Source organism: Cherax quadricarinatus, chromosome 54, assembly GCF_038502225.1.
Source record: "Cherax quadricarinatus isolate ZL_2023a chromosome 54, ASM3850222v1, whole genome shotgun sequence".
Lineage (NCBI taxonomy): Eukaryota > Metazoa > Arthropoda > Malacostraca > Decapoda > Parastacidae > Cherax > Cherax quadricarinatus.
Genome location: NC_091345.1, coordinates 11,981,549 through 12,000,864, shown reverse-complemented (window position 1 = coordinate 12,000,864; position 19,316 = coordinate 11,981,549). Strand labels below are relative to the sequence as shown.

The 19,316-nt window shown below is 40.8% G+C and overlaps 1 protein-coding gene across 4 annotated transcripts in view; it reads left to right on the top strand.

Annotated features, from left to right (window-relative positions):
- The window catches only part of LOC128700306 (uncharacterized), a 33,347-nt gene extending 18,136 nt beyond the window's left edge, over window positions 1-15,211 (top strand). For all 4 annotated transcript variants that reach the window (XM_070096602.1, XM_070096605.1, XM_070096604.1 and 1 more), the window contains 2 exons: window positions 4,087-6,011; window positions 11,051-15,211. In XM_070096602.1, the coding sequence (XP_069952703.1) occupies window positions 5,133-6,011; window positions 11,051-14,179 (4,008 nt within the window). In that variant the 5' untranslated portion in view covers window positions 4,087-5,132 and the 3' untranslated portion in view covers window positions 14,180-15,211. The remainder of the gene's footprint in view (window positions 1-4,086; window positions 6,012-11,050) is intronic.
- The last annotated feature ends 4,105 nt before the right edge of the window (window positions 15,212-19,316 follow it).

The window sequence follows — 19,316 nt, the reverse complement described above, 5'->3', positions numbered from 1 at the left end:
AGGGACATGACCTCTCAGTGGCTACATTCTCACTACTACTACTACTACTACTACTCTGCACCTCTCCTTCCGACAGTATTTAAGTCTCTGCACTGTCGCTTGATCTTCAGATAGTTCCTGACTATGGAACTGAACTTCTCCAGGCCGAGGGACTGACAACCTCAAATTCTACGACTACAAGGGTGATGGACTGATTACATCGTCTTCACATCTCTACTGTTCCTGCCTACTTTCTGTATTCGACTGAAGAAGCCTACTGTGTAGGCGAAACGTTTCGGAATAAAGTTGTCTAACTGTTGCATATGTGTCTTACCTAACAACCTGTCGGTATTGTATACCATTTTGATGTTCATCTTGTCAGACACTGCAACACATGGCATCTTGGTACAGAAAACACCTTGGACAAGCTTTTCAAGTGAGAAGTGTTGGATCTGAGAGGGACATGACCTCTCAGTGGCTACATTCTCACTACTACTACTACTACTACTACTCTGCACCTCTCCTTCCGACAGTATTTAAGTCTCCGCACTGTCGCTTGATCTTCAGATAGTTCCTGACTGTGGAACTGAACTTCTCCAGGCCGAGGGACTGACAACCTCAAATTCTACGACTACAAGGGTGATGGACTGATTACATCATCTTCACATCTCTACTGTTTCTGCCTACTTTTTGTATTCGACTGAAGAAGCCTACTGTGTAGGCGAAACGTTTCGGAATAAAGTTGTCTAACTGTTGCATATGTGTCTTACCTAACAACCTGTCGGTATTGTATACCATTTTGATGTTCATCTTGTCAGACACTGCAACACATGGCATCTTGGTACAGAAAACACCTTGGACAAGCTTTACAAGTGAGAAGTGTTGGATCTGAGAGGGACATGACCTCTCAGTGGCTACATTCTCACTACTACTACTACTCTGCACCTCTCCTTCCGAAAGTATTTAAGTCTCCGCACTGTCGCTTGATCTTCAGATAGTTCCTGACTACGGAACTGAACTTCTCCAGGCCGAGGGACTGACAACCTCAAATTCTACGACTACAAGGGTGATGGACTGATTACATCGTCTTCACATCTCTACTGTTCCTGCCTACTTTCTGTATTCGACTGAAGAAGCCTACTGTGTAGGCGAAACGTTTCGGAATAAAGTTGTCTAACTGTTGCATATGTGTCTTACCTAACAACCTGTCGGTATTGTATACTATTTTGATGTTCATCTTGTCAGACACTGCAACACATGGCATCTTGGTACAGAAAACACCTTGGAGAAGCTTTTCAAGTGAGAAGTGTTGGATCTGAGAGGGACATGACCTCTCAGTGGCTACATTCTCACTACTACTACTACTACTACTACAACTACTCTGCACCTCGCCTTCCGACAGTATTTAAGTCTCCGCACTATCGCTTGATCTTCAGATAGTTCCTGACTATGGAACTGAACTTCTCCAGGCCGAGGGACTGACAACCTCAAATTCTACGACTACAAGGGTGATGGACTGATTACATCATCTTCACATCTCTACTGTTTCTGCCTACTTTCTGTATTCGACTGAAGAAGCCTACTGTGTAGGCGAAACGTTTCGGAATAAAGTTGTCTAACTGTTGCATATGTGTCTTACCTAACAACCTGTCGGTATTGTATACCATTTTGATGTTCATCTTGTCAGACACTGCAACACATGGCATCTTGGTACAGAAAACACCTTGGACAAGCTTTACAAGTGAGAAGTGTTGGATCTGAGAGGGACATGACCTCTCAGTGGCTACATTCTCACTACTACTACTACTCTGCACCTCTCCTTCCGACAGTATTTAAGTCTCCACACTGTCGCTTGATCTTCAGATAGTTCCTGACTACGGAACTGAACTTCTCCAGGCCGAGGGACTGACAACCTCAAATTCTACGACTACAAGGGTGATGGACTGATTACATCGTCTTCACATCTCTACTGTTCCTGCCTACTTTCTGTATTCGACTGAAGAAGCCTACTGTGTAGGCGAAACGTTTCGGAATAAAGTTGTCTAACTGTTGCATATGTGTCTTACCTAACAACCTGTCGGTATTGTATACCATTTTGATGTTCATCTTGTCAGACACTGCAACACATGACATCTTGGTACAGAAAACACCTTGGACAAGCTTTTCAAGTGAGATGTGTTGGATCTGAGAGGGACATGACCTCTCAGTGGCTACATTCTCACTACTACTACTACTACTCTGCACCTCTCCTTCCGACAGTATTTAAGTCTCCGCACTGTCGCTTGATCTTCAGATAGTTCCTGACTATGGAACTGAACTTCTCCAGGCCGAGGGACTGGCAACCTCAAATTCTACGACTACAAGGGTGATGGACTGATTACATCGTCTTCACATCTCTACTGTTCCTGCCTACTTTCTGTATTCGACTGAAGAAGCCTACTGTGTAGGCGAAACGTTTCGGAATAAAGTTGTCTAACTGTTGCATATGTGTCTTACCTAACAACCTGTCGGTATTGTATACTATTTTGATGTTCATCTTGTCAGACACTGCAACACATGGCATCTTGGTACAGAAAACACCTTGGACAAGCTTTTCAAGTGAGAAGTGTTGGATCTGAGAGGGACATGACCTCTCAGTGGCTACATTCTCACTACTACTACTACTACTACTACTACTACTACTCTGCACCTCTCCTTCCGACAGTATTTAAGTCTCCGCACTGTCGCTTGATCTTCAGATAGTTCCTGACTATGGAACTGAACTTCTCCAGGCCGAGGGACTGACAACCTCAAATTCTAGGACTACAAGGGTGATGGACTGATTACATCGTCTTCACATCTCTACTGTTCCTGCCTACTTTCTGTATTCGACTGAAGAAGCCTACTGTGTAGGCAAAACGTTTCAGAATAAAGTTGTCTAACTGTTGCATATGTGTCTTACCTAACAACCTGTCGGTATTGTATACCATTTTGATGTTCATCTTGTCAGACACTGCAACACATGGCATCTTGGTACAGAAAACACCTTGGAGAAGCTTTTCAAGTGAGAAGTGTTGGATCTGAGAGGGACATGACCTCTCAGTGGCTACATTCTCACTACTACTACTACTACTACTACTCTGCACCTCTCCTTCCGACAGTATTTAAGTCTCCGCACTGTCGCTTGATCTTCAGATAGTTCCTTACTATGGAACTGAACTTCTCCAGGCCGAGGGACTGACAACCTCAAATTCTACGACTACAAGGGTGATGGACTGATTACATCATCATCACATCTCTACTGTTTCTGCCTACTTTCTGTATTCGACTGAAGAAGCCTACTGTGTAGGCGAAACGTTTCGGAATAAAGTTGTCTAACTGTTGCATATGTGTCTTACCTAACAACCTGTCGGTATTGTATACCATTTTGATGTTCATCTTGTCAGACACTGCAACACATGGCATCTTGGTACAGAAAACACCTTGGACAAGCTTTTCAAGTGAGAAGTGTTGGATCTGAGAGGGACATGACCTCTCAGTGGCTACGTTCTCACTACTACTACTACTACTACTCTGCACCTTTCCTTCCGACAGTATTTAAGTCTCCGCACTGTCGCTTGATCTTCAGATAGTTCCTGACTATGGAACTGAACTTCTCCAGGCCGAGGGACTGACAACCTCAAATTCTATGACTACAAGGGTGATGGACTGATTACATCGTCTTCACATCTCTACTGTTCCTGCCTAGTTTCTGTATTCGACTGATGAAGCCTACTGTGTAGGCGAAACGTTTCGGAATAAAGTTGTCTAACTGTTGCATATGTGTCTTACCTAACAACCTGTCGGTATTGTATACCATTTTGATGTTCAGCAATATTCCAGCCTAGATAGAACAAGCAAGCTGAAGAGTGTCATCATGGGCTTGGCATCCCTAGTTTTGAAGGTTTTCATTATCCATGCTGTCATTTTTCTCGCAGAAAATGACTCAAATGTAGTAATTTTTTTAATCCTGTATAATAATGATGATTATCTCTATCACTTTATATCTGTCTCATGCTCAATATGTATACAATGCAGAATACTGCACTCTGGATGTATACAGAAATAATGTCTTCTAATTTCTTTCAGGTTTTATTGAGCCACAGAGTTAAGAGAAGTAATTACCAAGAATTTTTCTGAGATTTCCAAGGAACAATACACAAAACTCTCACTGCTTGAAAAGTGTATGTGTGCGATAGTGTTTTCAATACAAGTGTGGAGACCAGGTCTCCAAAATCTTTCCAAGGCTTCCAGAGTGCAGCTGAGCAGACACTCTAAATGCATTAAGTGATTCACATGAAGTGTTAGTTAAATAATTCATAATAAAACTTTAGTTATGCTGATAAACTATCTTCAGTGGTAATTAGTGGCTTATCACAATGCTACCCATCAAGTGGAAGTGCCTACCTTGGTGCTTGAGATTGGGTCTTCATCCAGTAGTAGAGTGAATGTCTAAAAGTGGCATTCTGTGGAAGGGTTTAGTGGTAAATTGATTATATATTGATTATAACTCTGTGGAAGGTGCTATAAAGTACCCCAGTGGAAGTAAGCCATACTGCTTATTGTCTTGAATTATTTCATGTTATTAACCCTACATAACGAACCTCAGGAGTTACTAATCTGAAGGTTTTCTTTTTCCTCCACCTCCTCCTTCCTTGGATCAAATTGCATTACAGCCAATTCCCCAGGTGTTGTATAACCTTTACAGGTTAAGTGCTTGCCCCTGAATCTAATAAAAATATGGACCATTATGAGTGAGATGCTGCATTCATGACATTAAGAGTGAAATGCTGCATTCTCTGTATTAGAATCACAACCGAGATCAGTCACATCTTGAGCAACAGATGAAAAGACATCTTTGCATGTGATTACATACTTTAGAAGAAACTTTTTAAAGGTAAAGTGTAGATTTTTTTCTGAAAATAGCAATATGTCACTGCTTGATACTCATAGTATACGAGATGAGTTGTAACATTTTTGCAGTCATGGGAAATGATCACTTCATTTCCAGTGGTTCAAACTTTTACAAGAGGAATCATATAGGTGACTAATCCTTGACCATGATAGTATAGTGTGAAAATGACTGTATGTCATGATAATGCTTCCACTATGTAAAGAATAACACATGAAATACTATGGGGAATATTCAGAGCCATTTAAGGTGTTCAGTCAAATCTGTTGACCTATATGAACCTACAGTAGACTCAACTGTTGCTACTTATGTTCCCCACCTACCCTGTACAGTAGAAAAATCTGTAGAACTGCTGATAACAAAGCCTTCTGGGAGTTATACACCACCACTGACTTCTCAGATAGAAAACATGGCACTTAATTTTACAACTGAAGCTGACAAGAACCAGAAAATCACAAACAGTTCACCATGTGGGCCAATAGAAGCTTCTGGAAGCCATCAAACTCCAAGCAGTTCACTGCCTGTATCAACAAAAGCTTCTGGAAGCCATCAAACTCCAAGCAGTTCACTGCCTGCATCAACAAAAGCTTCTGGTAGCCACCAATTTCCAAACAGTTCACTACCTGCATCAACAAAAGCTTCTGGAAGCTGTCAAACTCCAAGCAGTTCACTGCCTGCATCAACAAAAGCTTCTGGAAGCCATCAGACTCCAAGCAGTTCATTTCTTGCATCAACAAAAGCTTCTGAAGGGCATCAAACTACAAGCAGTTCACTGCCTGCATCAACAAAAGCTTCTGGAAGCTGTCAAACTCCAAGCAGTTCACTGCCTGCATCAACAAAAGCTTCTGGAAGCCATCAGACTCCAAGCAGTTCACTGCCTCCAGCAACAAAAGCTGATGAAAGCCACGAAACCCCATTAAGTCTTTTATTTACTTCGGTCACAGCTGGTGAGAGCAACTGTATACCGTCTGTACCAGCCCAAGATGGGTTGACTTGCCCTTCTCAAACAAATTGTGGTCCATTAACAACAGAAGATGAAAATGTGCTCAAATATTTTGCCATGTTAAGGAGAACAGGACCTGCAGCTTCTGTAATGGCAAAGGTAAGTTGCAATGTATTTATTTTACTTTTTTCTTTTTTACTTACTGTCAGTTACTCATGTTTGTATGGTATGTAAGCCTGCACGCGTGCGCATGCACACGTGCACACACACGCACACGTAGTGGAATCAGGAACCTTACATAGTTTTAAGACGAGGTATGATAAAGTTCATGGAGCAGGGAGAGAGAGGACCTAGTAACGATCAGTGAAGAGGCGGGGTCAGGAGCTATGAACCGACCCCTGCAGTCGCAAATAAGTGAGCACACATGGGACAGAAAGACATCAGTGAGTCATGGTACGTGACGAGGTGTCAGAGTGGGCACCTGTGACAAGCGAGGTTCCACAGGGGTCAGTCTTAGGACTGATGCTCTGTTTCTGGTATATGTGAATGACATGATAGAAGGAATAGACTCAGAAGTGTCCCTGTTTGCAAACGATGTGAAGTTAATGAGGAGAATTCAATTGGAGGATGACCAGGCATGACTACAAAGGGATTTTGACAGTGTGGAAAATTGCATTTATCTGAATGTAACTAATTATGTACATAACAGTAAATGATAACAAAGATAATTATTATTTATCAATGTTACATAGACAAGTAGGAATTTGGGACACCTAGGTCGCAAAAAATGTCCCCCTTCGATAACTACCACTGTCATAACCACAAGTTGCTCTGGACCCATTAATTAAATGAAATATACATACACCAGGAATACTGGTAAATATATAAATTTGTGGACTGTATATTAAAAATAATAAATGGTTATATATATACACAATTACATAACAGAAGGAAAATATATCTTAATATCACTCACCAATTTGGCTGGAGATTAATGTGTATCATACTCAGAAAACCTCACTCTAACTAAATCTATGAAAATAATGCTGGCCAGAATTACACACAAATCTAGAGAGCTTATCTGAGGTTCCTGGAGCTGTCTTGTCCAGTCGTCTGATATCTCAAGTTATGCAGGAATGCACATCCACCAATTTCGCCTCCTATTTGAGAGGTGTCAACACAATTTTAACCTCTAGAGCACAAAAAATTCTTCCCATTACACCAACGTTTGTACAAAATTCAAAACCAAGATGGCGAGACTCGTCTGCGCAGATGCAGGCTTTCCGTTTTCTATGACATAAATATTAAATACAGTATGGCCATCTATTTACATATAAATACTGAATTTCTGGAAAATATATACAGTATTTTCCACAGACAGACTATAGGCCTGGTCAAGAAACTGGCTCCTGGAGTTCAACCCCACCAAGTGCAAAGCCATGAAGATTCAGGAAGGGCAAATAAGAATGCAGAGTACAGAGTACCAAAAGGATCTTTGGGTGAGTATAATACCGAGCACATCTCCTGAGGTGCACATCAACCAAATAACTGCTGCGGCATATGGGCGCCTAGCAAACCTAAGAATAGCATTCTCACATCTCAGTAAGGAATTGTTCAGGACCCTGTACACCGTGTACGTCAAGCCCACATTGGAGTATGCAACACAAGTTTGGAGCCCACACCTGGCCAAGCACGTCAGGAAATTAGAGAAAGTGCAAAGGTTTGCAGCAAGACTAATCCAGGAGCTAAGGGGCATGTCCTACGAGGAGAGGTTCAGAGAAATCGACCTGACTGCACTGGAGGACAGGAGAAAGAGGGGGAATATGATAATGGCACATAAAATACTGAGAGGAGTCGACATGGTGGACAGAAACAGGATGTTCCAGAGATGGGACAGTCACAGGGATATTAGGGAGTATTTTTTTAGCCATAGAGTTGTCAGGAAGTGGAATAGTCTGGAAAGTGATGTAGTGAAGGCAGGATCCATGCATAGCTTTAAGAAGATGTATGATAAAGCTCATGGAGCAGGGAGAGTGGCCTAGTAGCAACCATTGAAGAGGCGGGGGCCAGGAGCTGTGAATCGATCCCTGCAATCACAATTAGGTGAGTACACACACACACACACACACACACAGAGGTCAAGACATATGGGCGAGTCTCCTCGCACCCACTGCCCCAGTTAATAACACACACAGTAGTGACCAGTGAGGAGGTGGGGCCTGGAGCTATGATTCGACCTGTGAAAATTTGTCTGGACTGCCTCCAAGTGAGTCGCCTACCCTGGCAAGCTCTATTGACACCGAGCTCTGAGGTCGGTACCTCAGCCTCACAAGTGGCTTATAGGACAGATTTTCATAAATGACTGATGTTGCAAGAAATCTCGCCTGCATGCATATTTAAAGGACTAACTTGGTGATGTAGAATCTATTCTGGTCTTCAACCTCCCTAAGCTTAGCCCCTTTGGACTTCCCCTCAGAAACCACGTGCAACCCGGAGCCTTAGTTCCTGCAATATTCAATCAATATTAGTGACCTGCCTGCACCTCAGAAGTTCCTGTATCCAAGGGGGTGTGTATCCCTAAGTATAACTATGCAGAAACTGACACTAGCTTCTAGGTTGACAAGAGACAAAAGCACGTACTGGTCATGAACTGCCGGCTGCACAAAGGCCACAGCTCAACTCACTCTCAATTTTCCCCAGACACTGGCCAGGATCCTAAGAAAAAAGGGAGGTCTTGTCTTACTGTATGTGCCTGACGGAGGAGGACATCTACGGTACGTCGAGGTGCCTCCACCAGATTTCCCCAGGTCTAATATGTGAAGACATGTGGGGGCGCCGCCTGCTGATCATGGCACATGTTGTTCAGATGGTGTCTAGTCTTAGAAGGAAGCTCTGGTGTCTTTGAGACCCGCGCCTCATCGTTCAAACTTGGGCTGCCAGTTCTCCCTAGCTAACATAACCTAGTGTTTGCCTACATTCGGCCTATTACTACCTATCTATCTACTACCTATCTACAGTTGCCTCAATAATCCTAATATTAGTGTACTAACAGTATAAACTACCTACTTCTTCCCTGAAGGGTAAATCTATCAATTAAGAAGTACCTTTCAACCACCTTCGCCAACCCGGGTGAGTGTGTTTGTGTTTTGGGTGGGTGTAAGGGCCCTTGAACGGTGTTTTTCCCCGTTGGGACTTCTCGGACCAAATAAGTTCCAACACGACCCCTGCAACCACAATTAGATGAATTAGTTGAGTACACACACACACACACACAGTCAAAGACCAGGTGATCAGACTGAGGACAGGAGGTGGAGAACTCACAAGAAATGATCAGGAGGTATATGAGGAGCTAAACAGGAGATTTAAGGAAGTTTTTACAGTAGAGACAGGAAGGGCTCTGGGAAGACAGCACAGAAGGGAACATCAAGAGGGAATATACCAACAAGTGTTGGATGACATACGAACAACCGAGGAGGAGGTGCAGAAGCTGATAAGTGACCTTAATACCTCAAAGGCGATGGGACCAGACAACATCTCCCCGTGGGTCCTTAGAGAAGGAGCAGAGATGCTGTGTGTGCCCCTAACCATAATCTTCAACACATCCCTTGAAACTGGGCAACTACCTGAGAAATGGAAGACAGCAAATGTAGTCCCCATATTTAAAAAAAGGAAACAGAAATGAGGCACTAAACTATGGACCTGTGTCTCTGACATGTATTGTGTGCAAAGTCATGGAGAAGATTATCAGGAGGAGAGTGGTGGAACACCTGGAACAGAACAAGATTATAAATGAAAACCAGCATGGGTTCATGGAAGTCAAATCCTGTGTCACAAACCTTCTGGAGTTTTATGACAAGGTAACAGAAGTAAGACATGAGAGAGAGGGGTGGGTTGACTGCATTTTCCTAGACTGCAGGAAGGCCTTTGATACAGTTCCCCTCAAGAGATTAGTGCAGAAGCTGGAGGATCAGGCGCATATAGCAGGGAGGGCACTGCAGTGGATCAGGGAATACCTGGCAGGGAGGCAACAACGAGTCATGGTACGTGAAGAGGTATCACAGTGGGCTCCTGTGACAAGCGGGGTCCCACGGGTCAGTTCTAGGACCAGTGCTATTTTTTATATATGCGAACGACATGATGGAAGGAATAGACTCTGAAGTGTCCCTATTCGCATATGATGTGAAGCTGATGAGAAGAATTAAATCAGATGAGGATGAGGCAGGACTGCGAAGAGACCTGGACAGGCTGGACATGTGGTCCAGTAACTGGCTTCTCGAATTCAACCCTACCAAATGCAAAGTCATGAAGATTGGGGAGGGGCAAAGAAGACCACAGAGTATAGGCTAGGTGGACAAAGACTACAGACCTCACTCAGGGAGAAAGACCTTGGGGTGACCATAACACCGAGCACGTCACCGGAGGCACACATCAACCAAATAACTGCTGCAGCATACGGGCGCCTGGCAAACCTGAGAATAGCGTTCCGATACCTTAATAAGGAATCGTTCAAGAGACTGTACACTGTGTATGTTAGGCCCATATTGGAATATGCAGCACCAGTCTGGAACCCACACCTGGTCAAGAAGTTAGAGAAAGTACAAAGGTTTGCAACAAGGCTAGTCCCAGAGCTCAGGGGAATGTCGTACGAGGAAAGGTTGAGGGAAATTGGACTGGCAACACTGGAGGACAGAAGGGTCAGGGGAGACATGATAACGACATACAAGATACTTCGGGGAATAGACAAGGTGGACAGAGATAGGATGCTCCAGAGAGGGGACACAGAAACAAGGGGTCACAACTGGAAACTGAAGACTCAGACGAGTCACAGGGACGTTAGGAAGTATTTCTTCAGTCATAGAGTCGTCAGGAAGTGGAACAGCCTAGCAAGTGAAGTAGTGGAAGCAGGAACCATACATAGTTTTAAGAAGAGGTATGACAAAGCTCAGGAAGCAGAGAGGGAGAGGACCTAGTAGCGATCAGTGAAGAGGCGGGGCCAGGAGCTGAGTCTCGACCCCTGCAACCACAATTAGGTGAGTACACCAGGGACAGGAGTTGAGTCTCGACCCCTGCAACCACAATTAGGTGAGTACACACACACACACACATACATACATACATGTGCGCGCGCGCGTACGTATGTACGTACGTATTTAGAAAATATTTGTTTTTTAATACTAATTTGTTTCTCCTTCGAACAGGTTTCTCGTAGGCTGTATGGTGGTGGGCAACAGAGTGTGAAGGATTTCTACACAAGTACCTTAGGCTTTAATAATTCTCAGTACAGGAAGGTGTTTTCTCATCATGAAAGAGAGGCCTTTGAAGCTAATGTAGACTGGGAGACGTTGGATATAACCTGTACATATAAACTTTTACAGCATGTGTGTGGTTTAGCACCCATCTCTGACGCTAAGTGGAGTAATCCAGAGCCTCAGGATGTAGAGGGACTCGAGCATATTCTGTTCTCTGTTAAAGGAGAGAGAAATTTCTTGGCACATGAAGCTGTGGTTTTAACATGTGAGGGATTTCAAACTCGATCAGAGAAACTGGAGTTGCTTCTAGAAAAAGCATTGAAAAAAACAAGTTGCATTACTGGAGAGGATTATAATGAGGACATTAGGATAATGAAGGAAACAATAAATGATATTAAAAAATCCAAGACAAAACTTTCTCTACAGAACTATCAGAAAGAGCTGCAAGATTTTCTACATGATCTTGTCAGTAAAATAATTATAAATTCTCAAAGTGAGCTTGGGAAAATTTACCGCGAATTATGGCAAGAAGACAGCGTTTGGTGGCAATTTGGCAATAGTTCCCAGAGCCCACGGCTGGAGCAAATTTTCACTACATTAACTATAATGACTAAGAACAGCTGTGTTGTACCTGTGCTTGAAATCTTAGAGCATAAATTGCCTAATGGTTCTCTTCCAAGACTGGTGATCCTTGAAGGTATAGCGGGCATGGGAAAAAGTCATATCTGCAAGTATATTCTGAACTGCTGGGCTTCCAGAAGCAGTAACATGAATGCTGTTGTGAGTAGTATTGATATTTTGATTTATATTCAGTGTTACTCAGTGGCTTCCAGTTCTTTGAATGAATTCCTAAGGGAAGAGATACTGAAAGAAACTTGCAAGGGGCTAAGGCATGAAGACGTTATCTGCACCCTGAGGGAATGTCGTCTTTTATTCATCATAGATGGGTTAGATGAAGCTGGGATACAGGCAAAATATATAATACGAGAAGTTAATGCTAAATTTCCAGCTAGTAGAGTTATGCTAACTTGTAGGCCAGAGTACACAAATGAAGCCAAGAGGATATTTTCAAAAAATGGCAAAAACATTGATGTTTTGTACGTGAAAGGGTTCAGCACACCACAACAAAAAGAATATATTACTAAACTACTGTCTGTGGTGGAGGAAAATACATGTAAGCGTGAAGAAATGATTCAAGAGTTATTCAGTCACTTGCAGACATTGGAGCATAAGTTATACTCATTACTAAATTTGCCACTGACCATGATGTTGATGACTCTCTTGTGGATACAGGACAAAACCTCATTCACAGGTGCTGTCACAAATACTCATATTCTTAAGCAATCGGTAGAACTGGGTATCAGACGGCTTGTAGAGCACTTAAATAAAAGAGCAGAGGAAACGAGACATGTTATGTTAATAGAACAGGCATGCCGACAGTGGCTTCGTTGCTTGGCTGAAGTGGCGTGGGAAGCACTGCATGACAACACTCAGATTCTTAATGATGACAGATGGAATACAAAACTTCTTTCAGAAGCTAAATGTCTTGACTTAGATCCCATTTATGCTTTGTCTTCATTTTTAATCTGTACATCTCGTGAAAATGCATTTGGGAGCCAACTCATTTGGGAGTTCCCTCACAAAGCCTATCAGGAATATCTCTCTGGTTATTACTTAAGTGAAGAGCAAGTTCCACATGAAAAGCAAATTCCACGTATAATTTTTGAACCACAAGGTAGTTCTTTCCCTAGAATTCTTGAACCACAAGCCAATTTTCGCAGTAGAAACTTTTCAAAGATTTCTTTATCTAGAGATTATAATCCTTCACCTGTAAAAAGTAGAGCTCCAAGGTTAAGAGGATGCTCCTTAAAATTGAGATGCATCTGGGCACCATTTATTAATGCCAAATGTCTTTCATCATCACAAGACGTACTTAATTCTGATATTACAAGTGAGGTTAGTCGAGGTGTTACTGTCAACAATAGTGTAAATAGTAGCATATATGATACATCTAATAATATCAGTGAAGAGGAATACACAATGAATGACATGAATGTCAACTTTTTGCAGGAAAGTAAAATAAAGCAAGCACTCTTCTGTTTAATTGCCATTGAGATTTCTAAAGAACCATGTGACATTAACAGAATTGCAAATATTGTGGAAAGAATTGATTTGAACATAATGTTCGACCCACTGGTTGACTGGTCACGCATTGTAAGAGAATGTGCTGAAAACGAAGTTGTATGTAGATTGGTTCGACCTTATCTTCAGAAGCATAACACGATACAGCTTAGTGGATATCAGATATCTCAGACCCTGCCAGCTGTGAAGTATCTGATGGAGACAACAGGATTTGTACCTGAATCACTTTCTGTTTCACTTAGCAATGATGATACTTTTTCAGATATTTTACCCTCTCTCTTGGCCTCTCTGGCAACATTGTCAGTATACACAAGCATTGAATGTCCACTGCATCATTGTTTGAATTTGTATCAGTGTTTGACTCAGCAAGAAACTCTAGATTATATACACATCATTTTAAACCTAGATTCTGACATCATTATGCATGACAGTAATACTGGCGAGTTAAGTGAGTTTGTCCAGTTGCTACAGTATCTTGAAGAAAAACACTCAAAATTAAGATTGAATTTAACAGTGAATGATATACAGAGTGCAGAAAGCTTTGCAAAATGTTTTGCCAATATAACAATGCCCAAAAGTGTTGAACTTAGCATACTTTTTCTTTGCTTCACACCTCTGTTGGATCAGTCTTTGCAGAAGATCTTCAAGGCTTTTCCTTGGCAGAGACCCTTGTCCATCTCTTTTTCCCACACTGCTCTTGGTAATGATACTGTTCACCTATTGAAACTTGTCTCTCAAGCTCTTACTGATGCCCAAGTGAAAGTCTTGCACACTTCACTAAACCTTGAATTATATAGCAAGTCCTTAACTGGTCTGTACGAGGAGATGGCATATATCATAGCCCGAGACGCACCTCTCAACATCAATATCCATGAGAGGGCAGACAGAGAAAGTATCACATTTACCATAGAGGGAAACAGATTTGGTCAGGATTAGCATAAACTAATAGGTACAAGAGGGATTTAGGCTTTGGCAAATGATCAGAACTAGTAGTGAGAGAGTGGAAGGTCAAGAGTATTGTATTGATTTAAGTGGTTATAAAAAGTTAGGGTGTTAAGGAAGATAAGTAGTATTAAAAAACTTTAATTTATGTTTATTGTCAGGGATTTATAGAACTGTTTACACTTGACATAGAATATTGTTATGCAGGTGTTGGATACTGTGGTGCATGAGGCCAGAGGTGGTTGCTTGTTGATGAGTCAGCAGTGGGTTGGTAAGCCATGGACTTATGATTGCCTGTCGCCACCCATTTTGCATCAGATCAGTGGCTGAACTTCCAGGAAGAATGTGTCTCCAAGGAGTCATTGCATTTAGTGCTTATGTAGGCTGTAGGAGAGAGCTAGCCAGGAGGTAGTCACCAGTCAGGAAGCAGTCAATAAGTCAGCAGAGAGGTAGAAACCAAAAGTCATGACTGGCCGCGGTGAAGTAGCGGGTCAGTGATAAGAGAAAAGAGGCTTGTGACGTAAGGTGTAATATAACTGAGATGCTGTGACAGTAGTCAGATGTTGTGGCATTGATATCGAGCATACTGTGACAAGTAGAGTGATAATAATATATCGAAGTGTTGTAACAGTGGCCCTTAAATGTATAGTTTAAAATATAAGTGTGCAGTTGAGCAGTGTTACATTTAATGTAAAGCAGTGCAAAAGTGATATTGTATAATCAGAGATCAAAGCACTTTATATATATATATATATATATATATATATATATATATATATATATATATATATATATATATATATATATATATATATATATATATATATCCTCCATGGGGAAGTGGAACAGAATTCTTCCTCCGTAAGTCATGCGTGTTGTAAGAGGCGACTAAAATGTCGGGAGCAAGGGGCCAGTAACCCCTTCTCCTGTATATATTACTAAATTTAAAAAGAGAAACTTTAGTTTTTTCTTTTGGGCCACCCCGCCTCGGTGGGATACGGCTGGTATGTTGAAAGAAAGAAAAAAAAAAAAAAAAAAAAAATATATATATATATATATATATATATATATATATATATATATATATATATATATATATATATATATATATATATATATATATATATATATATATATATATATATATATATATGTCGTGCCGAATATGTAAAACTGGTCAATTAGCAAGAACTCATTTACTCATTTAAAATTAAGTCGTTTCTAAAATTTTCTCTTATACGTTTAAAGATATATTTTTTCATTAATGTTAATGTAAAAAAAATTTATTTTGCACCAAAAGAATCTTAGAAAACTTATCTAACCTTATTATAAGAAGAACAATTTATTTTAGCCTAACCCAACTATATATATTTTAGATTTATTTGCAATAATTTAATACTAAACAAACACAGTGAAATATATTTTTTTCGTTAGGTTCAGAATGATTTTGGCGAAATTATTGCATACACAAATTTTCGCTTGTCCTATATGGCAAGATGAGCGTTGCTATTTAAGCCAAGATGGCAAGTTCTGCCTATTCGGCACGACATATATGTATATATATATATATATATATATATATATATATATATATATATATATATATATATATATAATGTATATGTATATATATATATATATATATATATATATATATATATATATATATATACAAAATATATATATATATATATATATATATATAAATATATATACATACATATACATACATACATACATACTTACATATATACATATACACATATATATATATATATATATAATTATATATATATATATATATATATATATATATGTATATATACATATATACATTATATATATATATATTATATATAATTTATACATATATATATATATGTGTGTGTGTGTGTGTGTGTGTGTGTGTGTGTGTGTGTGTGTGTGTGTGTGTGTGTATGTATATAACTGTAATATGCCTGAATGATGTATTATACGAGTGTTAAGTCTTGTGTATTCATTAAAGTTTCCATAAAAAAAAAAGTTTTACAGGCGTGTTTGCTTGAGCCTCCCGTCTTGAGCCTCCCGTCCCTCACATATACACATATGCGAGCACCCAGGAGCACAACAGTATATTTGTACTAGTGTGTATGTGTACTCATATGTGGTTGCAGGAGTCGATTGTATGTACATGTATGTGTGTGTGCATTCACCTGTTTATAGTTACAGAGATTATATTAGATCCAAGCCTTGTGGATCCTATTGTATCTACTCTTAAAATTGCATGGAGTCAGCCACCACCACTACATCAGGATCAATCCACTTCCTGACAACTCTGAGACTAAGAAATACTCCTTAACATCCCTGCAGCTCATCTGTCTAACTTCCAATTGTGTTCCTGAGTACCTGTTTTTCGCCTCTCAAAGAGCCTGTCCCTCTCTGCCCTATCAGTTCCCTTGAGTATTTTGTATTTAAGGACCCCAATAATAATAATAATAATAATATCTTTATTTACTACAAGTACATGTACAAGGTATACAGGCCTAGCTGACAACAATGACATACTACTATATAGAAAGCCCCTTGTTATGCTCCGCATGTCGCAAATTAGATCAGTGTCCCAGGATGCGACCCACACCAGTCGACTAACGCCCAGGTACCCATTTTACTGATGGGGAACATAGACAACAGGTGGAAATAAACACGCCCAATGTTTCTACTCTGGCTGGGAATCGTACCCAGACCCTCGCCGTGGGAAGCGAGAGCGTCAGCCACCAGGCCACCAGAGCCCTGATGGAAATGAGTCACTTTGTCTGACTTTTTTGGGTTATCCTAGGTTCTCTACACATATGCTGCTATGTATGATCTGTGTAACTGTATTTGTGTATACCTGAATAAACTTATTTACTTACTTTGTTGTTATTATAGCTTCCTTGGTTTTTCTGTCCTCCAGTATCATTATATTCGATTTCTCCTCGTAACTCACGCCCCTTAGCTCACGAACAAACCTCGATGCTTACTTCTGTACTTCAGTTTTTCAGCATGTTTTTTTTTTCAAGTGCAGGTTCAGTACTGGTGCTGCATACTCCAAAATGTTCCCGACATACATATATTGTTAAAAGGCCTGGAATGGCTGTTGAAATTCTTGAAGGCTTATTTTAGATTTCATAGACGAGCATTGGCTGCAGAGGTTATTCATCTGATGTGAGCCTCTGGTGATGTACCAGACACTACGTTCATCCTCTAGGTATTTCTCTGAGTAAAATCTGCATTCTCTTACCTCCGAGGTAAATACTCAGCACTCTCGTTTCCTGTGCCTCTAGTGGGTCCCAGTTTTTCCAATCTACTGTGGTTGAGATCACCCATGATAACTAGCTTTGCTCTAGTCATATGTGCACTCCTAGCTGCTGCTGCTATGTTGCCAACCATTGTTTTCTTGTCTTCATATTCCTGCCTCCATCTACTATTGTTATATCACTCCAACTACCACTCTGGGTACTTCCAGTCTTAACTGAAGTCGTTTGCCTTTTGTCGGTTTCTCTCTCTCACCTCTTCAAAACTCCACTGATTTCTGCCTGGTTGGAGTTGGTGTGTGCATCACTACCACGGGAGGTGGTCATAGATGAGGTTGTAGGCAAGGAATGGGGATGCTGGGATGAGGGGTAGCTTGGTATAAATGTTGGTGCTGGAAAGTGGAAGCTGTCCTAGAGTTGGGTCAGCTGGGGAAGGGGTTGTGGTTGCATCTGGATGAATTCTTTGAGTTTGGTTACTCCTTCCACCTGGCTCCTCTTCCACTGGTCTTCTCCGTGCCTGATAGGTTTTCACATACTTCCTCAGCTGTTCCCTCTCCGTCACTGTCCTGTTTTTCTCTGAGTATAGATGATTGTAGATTCTTATGGTGTTCAAGGTAGGTTTACTGTCGTAGGATTCTGTATCGATCTAGATGGGACCAGAAGTTTAGTTCGATCTACAACTTCGTGGACCTCTTTCAGTCTCCTAGAGTTCATGAATCATCTTTTCCCCCATTGCGCTTTTCCCTCCAGATTTTTTTGTCTCTTGCTGTCTCTTATCAGCAGCTTAGCCTCTATTGACCTGTTCCACATCCTGTTTCATAATGCCACAGTTTCTTCCAAAGGGAATTGTGTGTTTGTGTACTTATGGAGTGTTTTGGAGAGGTTGAGACCTGTCACCTGTGTGAGTGCATGTATAGGAGTATGTGTATAATCATAAACGTTCGTCCGTTCCATTGATGTATGTGCAAGAGTGTTGCGTGACTGTGCATGCGTACACATTTGCTTGTTTTCCCACTCCTGCTGTATCTTTGTGTCTATAAGCTTGCTCATGGCATTTATATAAATATGTGAGTGCATGAATTTTTAACAGACTTGTAGATACGTATACAAACTGTCTCTAGCCATAAGAGCTCAGCCTGAGACAACAATTACATTATAGTCAGTTTTTACCTACATATTACCTGAGTTCTATTATCTACGGCATTACTTGGTTCTCAGATCTCTGGAGTGTACTTTTCATAGCCAGCTAAAGGTAAGTCACTAAAACACGACAACTGACCATACTGCACCACATACAGGCAAGTATTATACATCTGGATTCCGTCACTGGAGAGAAGATGTCTACGATCTTTGAGCAGCGCTGTATAGCCCTTGTGGTTTAGCGCTTCTTTTTATAATAATAATACGGTCTTTGAGTTCTTACAACCAACCATCAGCGCTGTATGACCCTTGTGGGTTTAGCGCTTAGTTATGATTATAATAATACAACCAACCCTTTCATCTAGATATTGTGATTATCTGTCTGACTGCTGCACCAACACGCTCTCCTGGTATATTTCTATTACTTTTAATTTTATTTTTAACTCCGTACATACAAGAAAAATGACATTTTCTTTATATAAATTTTATATTTTGTGCAACATTGTACAATAAAATAAAAAGAGTTGTCTGGAGTGAGGAAGAAGCTTGGGGAGATTAGCTAGAGTCTAGGTAATCAAGCTGCTAGACGAAAGTGTTAATGCAGGAAAAAGGGAAAAGATTTTCTGGTCATTTGAAGGGGATATTTGTATTTCCCGGTGAGATGGAGGAAGTAGAGAAAGTGGGCGGGTTAGGAGAGTTTGTTTTCCCACTCATGTGAG